General features: G+C 40.9%; 1 protein-coding gene across 7 annotated transcripts in view; it reads right to left on the bottom strand.

The window, feature by feature from the left end:
* Window positions 1–19,143, bottom strand: part of RGS22 (regulator of G protein signaling 22) — a 93,155-nt gene that overhangs the window by 72,341 nt on the left and 1,671 nt on the right. For 5 of the 7 annotated variants that reach the window (XM_048841345.2, XM_048841346.2, XM_048841348.2 and 2 more), the window contains 2 exons: window positions 14,090–14,152; window positions 4,305–4,526 (listed from right to left, as the gene is read on the bottom strand). The exons of 1 other annotated variant lie outside the window; for it this stretch is intronic. In XM_048841345.2, the coding sequence (XP_048697302.1) occupies window positions 4,305–4,526; window positions 14,090–14,152 (285 nt within the window). Of the gene's footprint in view, window positions 1–4,304; window positions 4,527–14,089; window positions 14,153–19,143 lie in introns of those variants that run through there. One more of the 7 variants, XM_048841351.2, reaches the window with a different exon arrangement.

Below are 19,143 nucleotides of genomic sequence, written 5' to 3'. Positions count from 1 at the left end.
AAAACATGCACAAGGGACTGACTGAGGAGAGGAGTAGCAGGACCCTGTGCCACCTATAAGGATTCGCCTTGCGCCAAACCTGAGTCTCCAAGGCTAAAAAGGACTGAGGCAAACAAGGTATTTTGCCACAGCAGGGACAAAATTATGGCTATTTAGCACTTTGCTACATCAATTAATCAGTACTGGCTAGGTCCTGAATTATCTTTCTGTGATCTAATATTTCATAAGGGACAAGGGTTATTTCTGCTCCATAAATATCCCCAGGGGATTTAAAATATCTAAACTACTTTGAAATGTAGGTGGTTTCTTTTAAATAAAAGAAAATATATCAAAATGTGGAAGGCTTATGTTGGCTGTGGGTCATATCCTTTGTGGAGATGAAGAATAATTATTCTCATCCCTACAGTGTATGCCTCTTTTTGGTAACTGATAAGGTTTTTGGAAATGCAAAAGGTTGTCTCTTTATTTTGGCCAATCTCTCTGGATGTAAGAAAAATATCTAACATTTAGGGTACCAGTTGAATCAAATCCTGGTGTTTTGAGTTATTTGTAACGTGTGTGGATAATATGCAAAATTATATTTATCGTCTGAAGGAAAGCGTTCTAAGAAAAAGTTCTAAACTTAATACAGTAGATTTTGTAACTAGGGCCAGCTTTAGGCATTGCGGGACCCAATCCAGCATAGTTTTGAAGCATGTGTTTAATTTTAGGCATGTGGATGGTCTCATAGACTGCTCAGGTCTTATTTAAGTGCTTTGCTATGTGAAGAAAGATATGCAGAACCTCTACCAGTTTCCTTCTCTATTTGTTAATAGTTCTTCCCATTACTGCATATGCCTTTCCTTCATACATTTCACCCCCAATTGATTCTTGACTGACCTCAGATCAATTCATACATACCCCACATCTGTAATAAACCAACACATGTACCCTTTTCCTGTTTAAAAGTCCAAACAGGCTGAGAGAGAGACGAGGACTGAGAAAAAGAACACAAGATGTATTATCGCTGTTGGCAGGATACAACAGCTGTGGCTGATTTCTTTCACTTTGTGTAGCTGCTGTACTGATTTTTCGCATGCTGGTATGCCCCAGCAGCTTCTGAATTCATACCGGTCAGTCATAGGTATCACACGAAAGCTGAGGGGGCATACAAGTCACCCACCCAGGATGCCAGAAGGCAGAACAGAGGTGCAACATGACCAAAAAAAAAAGTGTCAGGAATGCCCTGAAGAATATTTTTCTTTATAAAGGTCACAATATTTCCCTTATGTGAAAAATCCCCTGGAGGGTCAATTATTCTTAGAAACAATGCACCACTGTCCCCCTGCCCCAACCTATGTGAGAGGCATTAGTGGTGGTGAAAAAGAGGCAGGATATTCAGAGAAACACAGCAAAAACCCTGCTGATCTTAGGAAGGAACATATACCCTCTATGCAACACCACTGAAATCAACGTACTTGATTATTTCAAGGCTGAATTTGACCTAGAGCAGTGGTTCATAACCATTTTTGGTACCTTATCTGGACCTTGGATGTTGAACCTGCTTATACTGTGGTGACTATTACTTAGTGACTCAGATACCGTCACTTCTTGAATTTGCTCCTGTGGGTTACTTACTACTAAGTCAAGAACAGCTTCACTTCTCGTGTGCTCTACAACTTGCTGTTCCAAGAAGCAGTCACTTACAATGTCAAGAAATTGTTTCTCAAACTTTGTCCCATTGGACTTGTGTATACGTGGGCAGTTGAAGGCCATCAATACTATACTTTTGTTAGATTTTGCTGCCTCTTTGACCTCTCTCAACATTGTGCATTAATTTTGTTTTCTTATCTGGAGGCTGATATAGTGCTACTGCCCCATCTCTTCAGCCTATTCTCTTTCCTGTTTAGTTTGCCGCCAAATATTGCAGTACTGCATAGATTTTTCTTATTCTGTTGTGAGCCAGAATCTCTGCTTCACCAAGCTTATGCTCAGCAAAACAGAGAGGCAGCCAGTTAGAGCTCTCTGATTCTGTAACTGGCCTCCAGCCCTGGCATAAGATAGAGCAGCCTCATTCCTAATTTTGACAAGGCATTAGAACTAGGGCTGTCAAGCGATTAAAAAAATTAATAGCGCAATTTAAAAAATTGATGGCGATTAATCGCACTGTTAAACAATAATAGAATACCATTTATTTAAATAGTTTTGGATCTTTTCTACATTTTCAAATATATTGATTTCAATTACAACACAGAATGAAACTGTGCAGTGCTCATTTTATATTTTTGATTACAAATATTTGCACTGTAAAAAACAAAAGAAATAGCATATTTCAATTCACCTAATAAAAGTACTGTAGTGCAATCTCTTTATAATGAAAGTTGAACTTACAAGTGTAGAATTATGTACAAAAAATAACTGCATTTGAAAATAAAACAATGAAGAACTTTAGAACCTACAAGTCCACTCAGTCCTACTTCAGCCAGTCGCTCAGAGAAACAAGTTTAGTTACAATTTGCTGGACAAAATGCTGCCCATGTCTTTTTTGCAATGTAATCTGAAAGTGAAAACAGGCATTTGCATGGCACTGTTGTAGCCGGCGTCACAAGATATTTACGTGCCAGATGCACTATAAAGATTCATATGTCCCTTCATGCTTCAACCACCATTCCACAAGACATGTGTCCATGTTCATGATGGGTTCTGCTTGATAATGATCCAAAGCAAAGTGGACCGACGCATGTTCATTTTCATCATCTGAGTCAGATGCCACCAGCAGAAGGTTGATTTTCTTTTTTGGTGTTTCGGATTCTGTAGTTTCCGCATCAGAGTGTTGCTTCTATTAAGACATCTGAAAGCATGCTCCACACCTCGTCCCTCTAAGATTTTGGAAGGCACTTCAGATTGTTAAACCTTGGGTCAAGTGCTGTAGCTATCCTTAGAAATCTCACATCGGTACCTAATTTGCGTTTTGTTAAATGTGCTGTGAAAGTGTTCTTAAAACAGACATGTGCTAGGTCATCATCCGAGACTGCTATATGGCAGAATGCGGGTAAAACAGAACCGGAGACATACAGGTCTCCCCCAAGCAGTTCAATCACAAATTTAATTAACGCATTGTTTTTTTAACGAGCCTCATCAGCATGGAAGCATGTCCTTTGGAATGGTGGCCAAAGCATGAAGAGGCATATGAATGTTTAGCATATCTGACACGTAAATACCTTGCAAGGCCGTATACAAAAGTGCCATGCGAATGCCTGTTCTCACTTTCAGGTGACACTGTAAATAAGAAGCAGTCAGTGGTGTCTCCCGTAAATGTAAACAAACTTGTTTGTCTTATCAATTGGCTGAACAAGAAGTAGGACTGAGTGGATTTGTAGGCTCTAAAGTTTTACATGTTTTTTTTTTTTTGAGTACAGTTATGTAACAAAAAAAATCTACATTTCTAAGTTGCACTTTCACGATAAAGAGATTGCACTATAGTACTTGTATGAGGTGAATTGAAAAATACTATTTCTTTTATCAATTTTACAGTGCAGATATTTGTAATAAATAAGTGAGCACTGTACACTTTGTATTCTGTGTTGTATTAAAAACCATTATATTTGAAAATGTAGAAAAATATCCACAAATATTTAATACATTTCAATTGGTATTCTATTGTTTAACAGTATGATTAATCACAATTAATTTTTTTAATTGCAGTTAATTTTTTTGCATTAATCACTTGAGTTAACTGCAATTAATTGACAGCCCTAATTAGAATAGCCTTGAATGAAAGAAACTAGAGTCACATAATTTACTCCAGTACAATATAAGCAACAATGGGAATAAACCAAGTTTCCCAGTATACTGAATGTTATTTTCTTTCTATCCTCTTTGGCAGTATAGCTGCATCTGTACTAGGAATGCCTTGTCAGTAGAGTACTGACAAGTACTGTTGGGGATTGGTCCTGCTTTGAGCAGGGGGTTGGACTAGATGCCTCCTGAGGTCCCTTCCAACCCTGATATTCTATGATTCTACTGTGTTATTCCTATACTGATAAAGTGCTCCCAGTATAGATGTGGTCTAACTTTTGTCTTAATATTAGTGAGCATTCAGACCACCAAAACAAATTCTACTTTACAGGATGCACATGTGTAGTTCAATTCACTTGAACGGAAGACCTATATGCGTCGCAAGACATAATTTGGGCCATCGTACTGTTTTCCTAACACACAATCTAACATTTTTCCCAAGATAACAAGCCAAACACAACAGTAACTGCTGTCAGTATCAATATAATTGGATTTAAATATAAAGTCACTGGACGTAACAAGCTTACCATAATACTGTAATTTGGGTCAACACTGAAGACTGGAAAAATGCTGCTCTTTTTGGAAAGCTGCCCATCGTTCTTTGCCTTCCTTGTAACATCATAAATGGGACTGGGAGGTTTCTGATCATGAAGAATTTTTTTCAGCTGGTTTTCCAGACATTGTGGGGTATCATTAACTACTTCAAAAACGTCAAAATCAGGGTTAAACTTAACTGGCTCTGCAAAGGTCTGCAAAAGAAGTTGTAATAAGAGAAACCTTTCATATAAAAATTCCTGTTTCTGCAGTAGGGAAGCACCCTACAGAATGCAAGATAGCATCATTAGACATTTTCCTTCTTCGTTCCATGGCTTTTGCTAGGGACTGCAATAGTAAATCTGCATGCTTGCCACTTTTCCTACTCATTATAGGGTTTTCCAATAAATTATTACCACAGCTCTCAACTATATCTAATTACAAACGATGTCACTCATTTCAGACACTAATTCACCTTCTTCCCATGCAAATATAGGCCTCCAATACAGGAAGTGCTTGCTCACACACATAACTCCCATTGTCTTCAATGACAGTTCTGCAAGCAGCTCAGGATCAGGTCCCTACTTCCCTGTTTATATCATAAATTATTGAATCCCATATCCAGTGAAGCTTCTTGTTCTACTATTTTGGTGGGTGGATCATTCTGAGTGTTGGGCATATATAGTAAAGGCTTATGCCTCGTATTTAGATATAGTAGGTCAACAGCCTACCAAAAGTCAAATCCAAGAAATTTACCATATACTGCCAATTCAATCAGGTACTGTGTAGTATATAGGATGGGCCAAATCCCACTTTTAGATATTCATGTGCAACTTTTGTCAGCTCCAATGGGGGCTGTCTGAACAAAAGCAAAAATACCCAAAAGCAGAGTTTGGTAATCATTAGTTTGAGTGTTGTGGTTACCAGATTTTCCACTCCCATTTTTGCTATAAACCCAAACTAATCCTACCTTTCAATTTTTACATTCAGCAGAAATGATGGGGAAAATTACAGATAGATCTGGTCAAAAATCTTGGAGAATGCCCAAAAAAATTGTGAAATTGAGGTTCTTTAAAAACAGAACATACAAATAGCCCACTATCAAACTGGAGGACAACCAACATTTTAAATTAAGAAGAATTTCATAAAAATTAGAAGGTGAAATCCTGGTCATATTCCATTCATTGGCAAAACTCCCTTCAGCTTCATACAATAGGGTCAGGATTTCACTCAGAGTTTGTAAAATTGGTGTTTACCTATATTGGAAAATACAATTATTTTCTTTCATTTGGCATATTTTTCATTTCATTGAGCTTCTTGCTTTTTTATGAGAATGCATACTGTAGGCCAGATTCTGTTCTCTGTTACACCGGTTTAAATCCAAAGTAACCATGTTGAAGTCCTTCCAAATTGTCAATGTCTTTCTGGTAACGAGGTGCCCAGATCTGAACACAATATCTTAGGCTACAGCAGAACCATAGAAATGGTCCATTATATTCCTTTCACATCATGTAATGCTTCTACGTATAGGCCCTGATACAGCAAAGCATTTAAACACATGCCTAACTTCAAGCATGTGAGTAGTCTCCATGATGTCAATAGAACCATTCACATGCTTAAAGTTAAGCATGTGCTTATAGACTTTATTGAGTCAGGACCATGCTGTCCAGAATTGCATTGGCATATTTCACAGCCATATCACTCTACAAAGGCACATGTAATGTTCTGTTCACCCCTGAATCTCTTTTGACATTGTTATTTTGAAGGTTTCTTTGTGGTTTCAATTATTTTTCTCCAGATTTATAAGCCTGCATTTTAAAATGGTTCTGTTGTTCTTGTTGTTTTGTATTGTCTCTCTCTGTGTCCAGAACTCCCCCCAACTTAATATCTGCAAATTTCTTATATATTTCACCTTAACTTTGGCATTTTCTGATTTTTGAGTGATTGTGTAAGCTAATACTGACCGAACATATTTTTTATTATTTCATTTCCTATTATTTTTAAAAAGAGGGCGAGGGGGAGAGAAAAAAAATCAAAATTTCCCAAGCTTTGATGTGTTCTCCCTTGCAGAAAAATGCAAACGAGGCATAGAAATTCCATAATCTGGAACTATTTGAGTAGACATCACCGGATTATTTTAGTTCTATGGTATTTAAATTGAAAACTAACCAAGGACAACATTAATTTATCACTCAAATCTACTTTTACTCAATCTCTAGCATTTGATTCGTATGCTGGATTTTTCATTGTACATTCTAATTAACTGAACAGAAAACATCTGGCAACATTAATGTAGTGAAACAGATGCCAATGAGAACTTTTTAAATATAAATTGTATTGTCATTTTGGATGTTTGACAACAAATCATTTATAAGACATATACACTAATGAAATGAAAGAAGTAAGACTTCAAATAATGTGTATGAGACCAAAACAGCATCAAAGATGTAGTTTTCTCTCACCAGGCTTAGTATGTGCACACATATACACAAGCTAAAACTCTACCAGATAGAGAATATCATCAGCACCTCAAACAGAAATACCCTTAGAACAGTTAAAACGTTGATGGGGGAAGGAAGCATTTACATCACTGCTTAAGAAAAATACAATAAACATTTCTTGTTGTTATGATGATAATAGTTTTATATCCATGATAAAATATGCAGTAAATCCAGGACCCCCAAGAATATTATGATCAAATCTGAAAGGCAAAAATCAACTTGGTTTGGCCTGGTGGCAAAACACCCCCTCCTGCTTCTGAAAGTTATGTCAGCCGTATTCTAAGCATCCAGTAGGTGGGACATCAACTCAGTTTCACAAAAGTCACTAAGCCAAAAAAACAAAAACAAAAAAAGCTGTTTTCATATTGCTGTTTATGAGAAATTTTAATAAACAAACAATCATACGCAAACAGTCGAAAGCAAATAAACCTCTCAGATATCGGATGCAAACAGACTAGCTGAATATGCTCTTGGCTGAAGAACAAACTGAATGCACAGTTCTGAGTTGTAAAGTCTTATAATTAATTGTACTGATTGTGTTGTACTGTCCTTTATTCCTCCCAAAACAGCATCCATCACCATATGCCCAAAACATCAGATTTATCCATCTTTATGGCCTCAGCTTTTACAGCTGCCAAAAATATTTAACTTCAGCTGAGGTTCCTAATGTGTAACTTTGCTCACCAAACCCCACCCACAGTCTCATAACCTAAACCCAAGAGAAAATGAGTGACAACAGCTCAGCATCTCTTAGGATCAGAATCTGAACAGGCAGAAAATGAACAAAGTCCTAATAAATCATACAATATCTTTTTGACTTTGCCAAAACTCCCTTAAGATGTGTACTCTACATAAATGTCAATGAAAGTCCAAACCAGTACAAGTGATTAAGCAGCTTTAGGAATCCAGGGTGAAATCCTAGGTGAAGATAAGTCAATGGCAAAACTCCCACTGACTTCAGTGGGCCCAGGATTTCACTCCCAATGCTGAATAAGGAGCAAATCACAGGCAATTGGTAAAGATCTAATTAATGGAGAAGAAATGAGCTTTTTGTCAATCAGTCAATCTAGTGTCAGTAAGGAGAGAAATAAGGACGACTTCTTTTGATGATCTAGATCAGTGGTTCTTTCGCAACCCAAGGACCCCCATTTTGATTTAAAAAAATTTTCGCGGACCCCCAAGCCTCCCCACTCAGCCCCAGGCCCTACTCCCACTACACCCCTTCCCCCAAGGCCTAACCCCAACTCTTCCTGCCCCCGCTCCACCCCTCCCCCTCCTACATGCCAGAGAAGAGCTGTTCCCCTGTGTGCAGGAGATACTGGGAGGGAGGGGGAAGAGTTTGGGGAGGAGTTGATCAGCGGGGCCACCAGCATTGGACATGATTCTGCCCTATCCCCGCTCCTCCCTCTCCCTCCCAATGCCTCCTAAATGCAGGGGAACAGTTGTTCCCTGGCATGCAGGAGGCACTAGGAGGGAAGGGGGGGAGTTGAGGGAGAGGAAGGGGTTGATCAGCAGGGGCCACAGACCCCCTGGAGTACCTTCGTGGACCCCCTAGGGGTCCATGGAACCCAGTTTGAGAAAAACTGGTCTAGATTACTTCTCGAAGGCTTTCATTTAGATTTAGTCCTGGGTTAGGCCAGTTTCTGGCAACATAACCTAGGGTGCAAGGACTCAGTGGTGAAAAAGCCACTTGGAGACAGGTTGTAGTGGTGCCAAGTCACATGCAAATTTCCTCAGTGCAGCCTGGAAATTATGGGGACCTACTGACCATGATATGGTGTTTCCGAAGAGGTTTAGAGTTGTCTTAAAGATGAGGAATACTCTTAACTTTTTTCAGCTATCTGACTTGCTCTCTCCCACCCATCCACAGTCTGATTTTGCTCTAGTAACACCAGTTTTAAACCACTGTTCTCCTGATTTAAACTGGTATAAGTAAGAGGGCAATCAGGCCCATAGTGTCTATTTTCTGAAAGTGCAATTAGCCTAAACGTTATTTTATTTCTTTTGTTTAATTTATTTTCAGGATAATTTCAATAGGCTAAATCCTAGAGTCCTTCTTTACTCAGTCCTTCTTTACGTCCCATGGAAGTTTTGCCTGCATAAAGATTCCAGATCCCTAGCTAGACTGTGTGTTTAGGTATTTCTTCTGCAGCCATCACCATCGTACCTGGGTGCCAATAAAACCATTTAACAAAGTAACAATCTGCAGGACTATATTCATCTTCCTCTCCACATTACACCATTAATGTGTCTGTGTGTGTTTGTGTGCACACAAGAGAGAGGAAAATATATCTATTTTTAATACCAGAGAAGTGTTGAAATGTTTTTATCTCCAGAGAAGTAACATTGTCCATTCTTTAGGGATTTTATAGTGGAAAGGCTTTTGAAAAGAAGTAGGTCTTAAAATTTGAAGTTGGTAAAATCCATTATCATCCTGATTTCTGCTGTAAGGGAATTCCACAGCCAAGGGCATGCCACCAAGAATGCCTACTCCCTGTGAGTTTTAAGCTGGGTACTGTCAGCTCCAGCATCCCTGATTAATGCAGATATTGTGGTAAGTCACAAAAATAAAGGACAGTTCCTTAGATAACCAGAACCCAACTCACTGAATGCTTTGAAAGGGACTTTAAAAGGAATTTGGAATGCAATGGGAAGCCAGTGTGGCTTGAAGCGTGCAGGAGAAATGTGTTTCCATTCAGCTGTGTTACTGAGTAGATGGGTCTGTATACACTGAAGCAGATGTATCTATCTTGTGTCTTTAACTGTCATGCTCTGGTAAACTACATTCCTGGAGGTGACGAATGTATAGTTCACGGTGCCCAGGTCCATATAGAATATCAGGGTTGGAAGGGACCTCAGGAGGTCATCTAGTCCAACCCCCTGCTCAAAAGCAGGACCAATCCCCAATTAAATCATCCCAGCCAGGGCTTTGTCAAGTCTGACCTTAAAAACTTCTAAGGAAGGAGATTCCACTACCTCCCTAGGCAACGCATTCCAGTGTTTCACCACCCTCCTAGTGAAAAAGTTTTTCCTAATATCCAACCTAAACCTCCCCCACTGCAACTTGAGACCATTACTCCTTGTCCTGTCCTCTTCTACCACTGAGAATAGTCTAGAACCATCCTCTCTGGAACCACCTCTCAGGTAGTTGAAAGCAGCTATCAAATCCCCCCTCATTCTTCTCTTCTGCAGGCTAAACAATCCCAGTTCCCTCAGCCTCTCCTCATAAGTCATGTGTTCCAGACCCCTAATCATTTTTGTTGCCCTTCGCTGGACTCTTTCCAATTTATCCACATCCTTCTTGTAGTGTGGGGCCCAAAACTGGACACAGTACTCCAGATGAGGCCTCACCAATGTCGAATAGAGGGGGACGATCACGTCCCTCGATCTGCTCGCTATGCCCCTACTTATATATCCCAAAATGCCATTGGCCTTCTTGGCAACAAGGGCACACTGCTGACTCATATCCAGCTTCTCGTCCACTGTCACCCCTAGGTCCTTTTCCACGGAACTGCTGCCTAGCCATTCGGTCCCTAGTCTGTAGCTGTGCATTGGGTTCTTCCGTCCTAAGTGCAGGACCCTGCACTTATCCTTATTGAACCTCATCAGATTTCTTTTGGCCCAATCCTCCAATTTGTCTAGGGCCCTCTGTATCCTATTCCTGCCCTCCAGCGTATCTACCACTCCTCCCAGTTTAGTATCATCCGCAAATTTGCTTGAGAGTGCAATCCACACCATCCTCCAGATCATTTATGAAGATATTGAACAAAACCGGCCCCAGGACCGACCCTTGGGGCACTCCACTTGATACCGGCTGCCAACTAGACATGGAGCCATTGATAACTACCCGTTGAGCCCGACAATCTAGCCAGCTTTCTACCCACCTTATAGTGCATTCTTCCAGCCCATACTTCCTTAACTTGCTGACAAGAATACTGTGGGAGACCGTGTCAAAAGCTTTGCTAAAGTCAAGAAACAATACATCCACTGCTTTCCCTTCATCCACAGAACCAGTAATCTCATCATAAAAGGCGATTAGATTAGTCAGGCATGACCTTCCCTTGGTGAATCCATGCTGGCTGTTCCTGATCACTTTCCTCTCATGCAAGTGCTTCAGGATTGATTCTTTGAGGACCTGCTCCATGATTTTTCCAGGGACTGAGGTGAGGCTATCTAGTGAGGCTAGAGTCCTATCTCGGGGACTCTCTTTCTGCCCCACCAGCCCCACAAACATGATACAGCTCTGCGGTGAGCTGGAAGCCTACTTTCACCATCTCCAACTCAAAGAATACTTTCAAGATAACACTGAACAGCACACTGATACACCACACCAACAGCACAAGAAGAAGGACTCCACATGGACTCCTCCTGAGGGTCGAAATGACATTCTGGACCTATACATAGGATGCTTCCGCCGACATACACAGGCAGAAATTGTGGAAAAACAACATCGCTTGCCTCATAACCTAAGTCATGCAGAACGCAATGCCACCCAAAGCCTCAGAAACAACCCTGACATTATAATCAAAGAGGCTGATAAAGGAGGTGCTGTTGTCATCATGAACATGACTACCAAAAGGAGGCTGCCAGACAACTCTCCAATACCAAATTCTACAGGCCACTTTCCTCAGATCCCACTGAGGAATACACTAAGAAACTGCACCATCTACTCCGGACACTCCCTACACTAACACAGGAACAAATCAACGTACCCTTAGAGCCCCGACCGGGGTTATTCTATCTACTACCCAAGATCCACAAACCTGGAAATCCTGGATGCCCCATCATCTCGGGCATTGGCACTCTCACTGAAGGACTGTCCAGATATGTGGACTCTCTACTCAGACCCTACGCCACCAGCACTCCCAGCTATCTCTGTGACACCACTGATTTCCTGAGAAAACAACAATGCATTGGTGATCCTCCAGAAAACACCATCCTAGACACCATGGATGTAGAGGCTCTCTACACAAACATCCCACACACAGATGGAATACAAGCTGTCAGGAACAGTATCCCTGGTGATGCCACAGCACGACTGGTTGCTGAGCTCTGTGACTTTATCCTCACGCACAATTATTTCAAATTTGGTGACAATATGTACCTCCAGACCAGTGGCACCGCTATGGGCACCCGCATGGCCCCACAATATGCCAACATTTTTATGGCTGACCTGGAACAATGCTTCCTCAGCTCGCGTCCACTCACGCCCCTTCTCTACCTATGCTACATTGATGACATCCTCATCATCTGGACCCATGGGAAGGAAACCCTGGAAGAATTGCACCACGATTTCAATAGCTTCCACCCACCATCAACCTCAACCTGGACCAATCTACCCAGGAGGTCCACTTCCTAGACACCACGGTACAAATAAGTCATGGTCACGTTAACACCACCCTATGCCAAAAACCCACTGACCGCTATGCCTACCTTCATGCCTCCAGCTTCCACCCCGGACACACCACACGATCCATTGTCTACAGCCAAGTGCTGAGGTCCAACCGCATTTGCTCAAACCCCTCAGACAGAGACCAACACCTACAAGATCTTCACCAAGCGTTCTCAAAACTACGATACCCACATGAGGAAATAAGGAAACAGATCAACCGAGCCAGAGGTGTACCCAGAAGCCGCCTGCTGCAAGACAAGCCCAAGAAAGAAACCAACAGAAGTCCACTGGCCATCACATACAGTCCTCAGCTAAAACATCTCCAATTCATCATCAGTGATCTACAACCCATCCTGGACAACCATCCCTCACTTTCACAGGCCTTGGGAGGCAGGCCAGTCCTCGCCCACAGACAACCCACCAACCTGAAGCATATTCTCACCAGCAGCTACACACCGCACCAAAGTAACTCTAACTCAGGAACCAATCCATGCAACAAACCTCGATGCCAGCTCTGCCCACATATCTACACCAGCAACACCATCACAGGCCTCACCAGATCAGCCACACCATCACCGGTTCATTCACCTGCACATCCTCCAATATAAGCCATCATGTGCCAGCAGTCCCCTTCTGCTATGTACATTGGCCCAACTGGACAGCCCCTATGTAAAAGGATAAATGGACACAAATCAGATATTAGGAATGGCAATATACAAAAACACTTCAACCTCCCTGGACACACATGAGCAGATTTAAAGGTAGCCATCCTGCAGCAAAAAAACTTCAGGACCAGACTTCAAAGAGAAACTGCTGAGCTTCAGTTCATATGCAAATTTGACACCATCAGCTCAGGATTAAACAAAGACTGTGACTGGCTAGCCAGCTACAAAAGCAGTTTCTCCTCCCTTGGTGTTCACACCTCGACTGCTAGAAGAGGGCCTCATCCTCCCTGATTGAACTAACCTTGTTATCCCAAGCCTGATTCTTGCTTGCATATTTATACCTGCCTCTGGAAATTTCCACTACATGCATCCGACAAAGTGGGTATTCACCCACGAAAGCTTATGCTCCAATACGTCTGTTAGTCTATAAGGTGCCACAGGACTCTGCCGCTTTTACAGATCCAGACTAACACAGCTACCCCTCTGATAGTTGAGAGAGTTTCCCAGGAAACTTGCAGTGAGAGGTACTATACAGTATATAGGGAGAGAGCTCCTGTGAGAGGACAGTATCATCATCGTGGGCCATTCTTTTACATGCTTACAAATTTTATTTAAAAATCAAAAACTGGATTTTAGAATCCAATTCTACCATCTTCACCCAGGCAAAATTCCCACTGAAATCAGGGAAATATACTTTCAGACAGAATCAGTAATGGTATATGGGGGAGGGAGGGTGCACCTCTAAATTAAATCAGTGAAGATGCGCCACTGCTGAATTTGGTCCATAGTCTCAATGGCAGAGAGGTGAATTAGGACTAATATTTGCAAACCTGAATGCCTTAAATTAGGCACCTAAATAAAAGTGGCCTGATTTTCAAAGGTATTTTAACATAAGCACTAAATATATCTTCTTCACTTCTAATCTATAATATTTTGATGAACTGGAAGTTACATATATAGATTGACCTGAAGCAAGAGAAATTATATCCCAAGAAGTCCAGATACTATGTTGTATTTTATGGATATTGGCAAAGCTTTACTGATGATAACATCTTAAGACATTTAGATGCTACCAATATAGAAGCCCTTCAAAAGAATTGGAAAGCCAACAGAACACTTTAATTTAAAAAACACAATATGTGTTTCCAAGTCAGTTTGCCTTAGTACTAATCACAAAGTTTTTTCTTGCATTTAGGAAGAAATTAATATAACATACTTACTGGAAGACTCAAGAATTCATTAAAGTAGTTCACAAGCATATCATCTGTCGCTAAATAATCTTCCTATGGGAACATGAAAACACAAGACAATGTTTACAGTAATTATGTTGATGTGTATTTGTATATATTATAGTCTGTTATACTATGATTTGCCTTAAAGCAGATCAGAACTTTTGCACAAAAGTAGACTTTTCAGTGTATCATTGTATTGTTATTTAATATTCATTGTACACCACTGATGTGCTCAATACCATACAAAGCATACAAAGACAGTCCATGTGCCAAAGAACTTACAGAGAAAACACTTGTAAACCTAAAAGCTAGTAAAAATGGGAAATTTGCAAATTTACTTCTGAAAAAAATTGATATGCAAGTAACCTACATATTCCTGACTCGTTCCACACCCTCCCACCTATCTGCACCTGGGAAAGAGGAATGTAGCTGCTCTGTGGAGCATTTTTCCATCCCCCAACTGATACCCACAATGGGGTAGCCACCAAAGGTGAATAAGAGGGTGCTAACCAGATCAGAATTTGGCACACCATGTCAAGCAGTAGTATGCCATAGTTAGGGCCTGGCCCAAACTGGAATTTTCCCCATCTTAACTTCTGAAATCAATGGCAAAACTCCCACTCATATCAATGGAAGAAAGAACAAGCCAGCATAGAATGTATTCTCTGTTGGCTTTTTAAAAATCTGTCAGCTTTATGACAGAGAATCCTGTCTAGTTTTTAATGTCAATTAATGGGCCAATCTGCCACAATACCCCAGCTTGTCAACTACACGACATACTAGAACTCATACAGGGTATATCCTTGAAAAACTACAACCCATAGTCAATGGGTACCCCATCCTGAAAGAAATTGTTCCTGAACACCCTCTTCTGGCCTTCAAGCAACCCCTCAACCTCTCCAGGCTCATCATCAGAAGCAAACTCCCCACAGACCAGGACACCAACTCAAAGCAGCACCAGACCCTGCCAGAACAACAGATGCAAAACCTGCAGACATAACTCCACTGCTATAATGATCAACACGCCTCCAACATACCTCTCAAGATCCCTGGGTCCTACACATGCCTATCACAACATGCAGTGTACCTCATCCAGTGCACTAAATGCCCCAATAGCAACTATGTGGATGAAACCAGACAATCACTGTGCTCACAAATGAACTCACACAGGAAAATGAAAAAGACCATATCACCTGTGGGTGAACACATTGGCATTGGCACCCTGACAGCAGGATTGACTGGCTATGTAGACTCCCTCCTCAGGCCCTACGCTACCAGCACTTCCAGCTATCTTCGAGACACCACTGACTTCCTGAGGAAACTATAATCCATCAGTGATCTTCCTGAAAACACCATCCTGGCCACTATGGATGTAGAAGCCCTCTACACCAACATTCCACACAAAGATGGACTACAAGCCGTCAGGAACACTATCCCCGATAATGTCATGGCAAACCTGGTGGCTGAACTTCGTGACTTTGTCCTCACCCATAACTATTTCATATTTGGGGACAATATATACCTTCAAATCAGCGGCACTGCTATGGGTACCTGCATGGCCCCACAGTATGCCAATATTTTTATGGCTGACTTAGAACAACGCTTCCTCAGCTCTCGTCCCCTAATGCCCCTGCTCTACTTGCGCTACATTGATGACATCTTCATCATCCGGACCCATGGAAAAGAAGCCCTTGAGGAATTCTACCATGATTTCCACAATTTCCATCCCACCATCAACCTCAGCCTGGACCAGTCCACACAAGAGATCCACTTCCTGGACACTATGGTGCTAATAAGTGATGGTCAACATAAACACCACCCTATACCGGAAACCTACTGACCGCTATGCCTACCTACATGCCTCCAGCTTTCATCCAGACCACACCACACGATCCATTGTCTACAGCCAAGCTCTACAGTACAACCGCATTTGCTCCAACCCCTCAGACAGAGACAAACACCTACAAGATCTCTAGCAAACATTCTTACAACTACAATACCCACCTGCTGAAGCGAAGAAACAGATTGACAGAGCCAGAATAGTACTCAGAAGTTATCTACTACAGGACAGGCCCAACAAAGAAAATAACAGAACGCCACTAGACGTCAACTTCAGCCCCCAACTAAGACCTCTCCAACACATCATCAAGGATCTACAACCTATCCTGAAGGACGACCCATCACTCTCACAGATCTTGGGAGACAGGCCAGTCCTTGCTTACAGACAGCCTCCCAACCTGAAGCAAATACTCACCAGCAACCACACAACAGAACCACTAACCCAGGAACCTATCCTTGCAACAAAGCCTGTTGCCAACTGGCCTAATCACATCAGCCACACTATCAGAGGCTCATTCACCTGCACATCTACCAATGTGATATATGCCATCATGTGCCAGCAATGCCCCTCTGCCATGTACATTGGTCAAACTGGACAGTCTCTACGTAAAAAGAATAAATGGACACAAATCGGACATCAAGAATCATAACATTCAAAAACCAGTTGGAGAACACTTCAATCTCTTTGGTCACTCGATTACAGACCTAAAAGTTGCAATTCTTCAACAAAAAAATTTCAAAAACAGAATTAATTTGCAAACTGGATACAATTTAAGTTAGGCTTGAATAGAGACTGGGAGTGGATAGGTCATTACACAAAGCAAAACTATTTCCCCATGTTTATTCCCCCCATCCACTCCCCACTGTTCCTCAGATGTTCTTGTCAACTGCTGGAAATGGCCCACCTTGATTATCACTACAAAAGGTCCCACTCTCCCCCCCGCTCTCCTGCTGGTAATAGCTCGCCTTAAGTGATCACTCTCATTACAGTGTGTATGGTAACACCCATTGTTTCATGTTCTCTATGTATATAAATCTCCCCATTGTATTTTCCACTGAATGCATCCAATGAAGTGAGCTGTAGCTCACAAACGCTTATGCTCAAATACACTTGTTAGTCTCTAAGGTGCCACAAGTACTCCTTTACTTTTCACAAAATGATCACTCTATAGCTGATCTATTATTAGTCCTCATCCTCAAAGGAAACCTGCACAATACTTTCAAAAGACAAGCCTGGGAGCTTAAATTCATAACTTTGCTAGAGACTAAAAATGATGATCTTAATGAAGACACTAGATTTATGGTTTATTACAACAATCTGTAACTCACTTTTTGTCCTAGGACTGCAAGGTTGTGAATGCACCACTTCACCTTGAATGGTCCCTTAGAATATGTGCTATTCATGTTAAATTATCCATTCAATCTTGTATTCAGCTGTGACCCTGAGTATTTTTCCCAGACCTGAAGAAGAGTTCTGTGTAGCTCAAAAGCGTGTCTCTCTCACCAAAAGAAGTCAGTCCAATAAAAGATATTACCTCATCCACCTTGTCTCTCTAATATCCTGGGTTTGACACAGCTTTTACAACACTGCATACAGTTTCTCAAACACTTTATTATTTCTGTGCATAAAAACTGTCTGTAGTCTAAATCTATCTATTGGCGCTGTTAAAGTTTTTAAGAAGGCAAATCCTGACACTTCCTCCATGGTGATTAAGTGCAACTACACACATGGGGGACAGCATTTGATGGGGCATGTAGGGCATGAACATTCCCAGCACTACCGTGTTAAGCTCAGCTACACAGTGGCTTCCTGTGTACCTGCACTCAGGAACTGGGAGAGGCATGGAAGGGGAAGGGCAAATATATTTGGACTAAGCATTAAACAGGAGAATTTGGATCAAAGGGTCTGATCCAAAGCACACTGAAGTCAGTGGAAAGACTCCCAATGATTTCAATAAGCTTTGAACCAGGGTCTTAGGCCCCAGTTCAGCAAAACACTTAAGCATGTGCTTAACTTGAAGACAATGGGAAGCACATGCTTTAAATAAACATATGCTTAAGATCTCTCCTGAATCAAGGCATAAGGGCCTGATCTAGTGCCCAATTAAATTAGTGAAAGACTCCCATTTACTTCAATGGACATTGGATTGAGCCCTATTTATGTGAAAAGTTTTGTTAGAAACAGGTTGTGCATGTATAAAAAGTGTCTATATTTCACATTTGCTGTGCGTAAGTAATACATCATTAGATTTGAAATGGGTAAAGACTAGTTTGATGATGATGATTAGATACAATAACATGTAGTGTAAATACTTCTTTCATCTACGTGAATTATTTGAAACAAAATATTTATTACGCACTGAATTAGAAGTCCTATGAAAATATACAGGTACACATGTTTTTTATTTGCCAGGAATATGTTCTTTAAAGTCTTATATAGCAGCAAGAAATATAAACAAATGGTGTCATTAATCCATAAAACTTTTACTACGCTGTTAACGCAAGCTTTGCTACTTATTGCACCTATCTGCAAGTTTTTTAAAGAATATGAAAAAACAATAAAACTCTCCTATAGGACTTCTATTTCAGCAACCAGTCTTATTCTCATTTCAAAATAATGTTTACACACTCATTTGCCTATTAGAGTCCATATAATTTTATATACAAAAATTTTTTAGATGTTTGTGGCATTTTCTTTTAATTCTTTCCCTGATGTGCTCTGTGGTGTACAATCCAAGTTATAATTATTAAAAGCATTCTCATTATTCCAATAGGCAATCTGGATGAACTACAAATGGCTTGAACTTCCAGTGCTTATGCAGGCAAAACTTATTAAAGTAACTGGGAATTTTGCCTGCATACAGTATGCAGGTATTAAGGGTCCTATTACTGTCAGTCTTAAAGCAGTGAGGGATGATCATTTTGTCAGTGGTATCCTGTAAAAATGCTGTTTACATTTTCTAGGGAAACGTATCCCGTGACACTGTATCTATTCTATATGCTAGCTTTCTCCATATCACTGCCGTGAGTGTTCTAGCACAGATGCAGAGTGATGTTATAAGATACCCAAGGAGGATCTGAACACAGATAGACTTGGTAAGACAATAGAACAGTACATCAAATGCAGCTTCTACTGAAATGAAAAGTGCTCACAGACAAAAATCTAGTGCTCACTTTAAATGTCAAAGCCTTAAAGTGATTAT

Source organism: Caretta caretta, chromosome 2 (genome assembly GCF_965140235.1).
Source record: "Caretta caretta isolate rCarCar2 chromosome 2, rCarCar1.hap1, whole genome shotgun sequence".
Taxonomy (NCBI): Eukaryota; Metazoa; Chordata; order Testudines; family Cheloniidae; genus Caretta; species Caretta caretta.
This window is presented reverse-complemented; position numbering and strand designations above follow the sequence as displayed.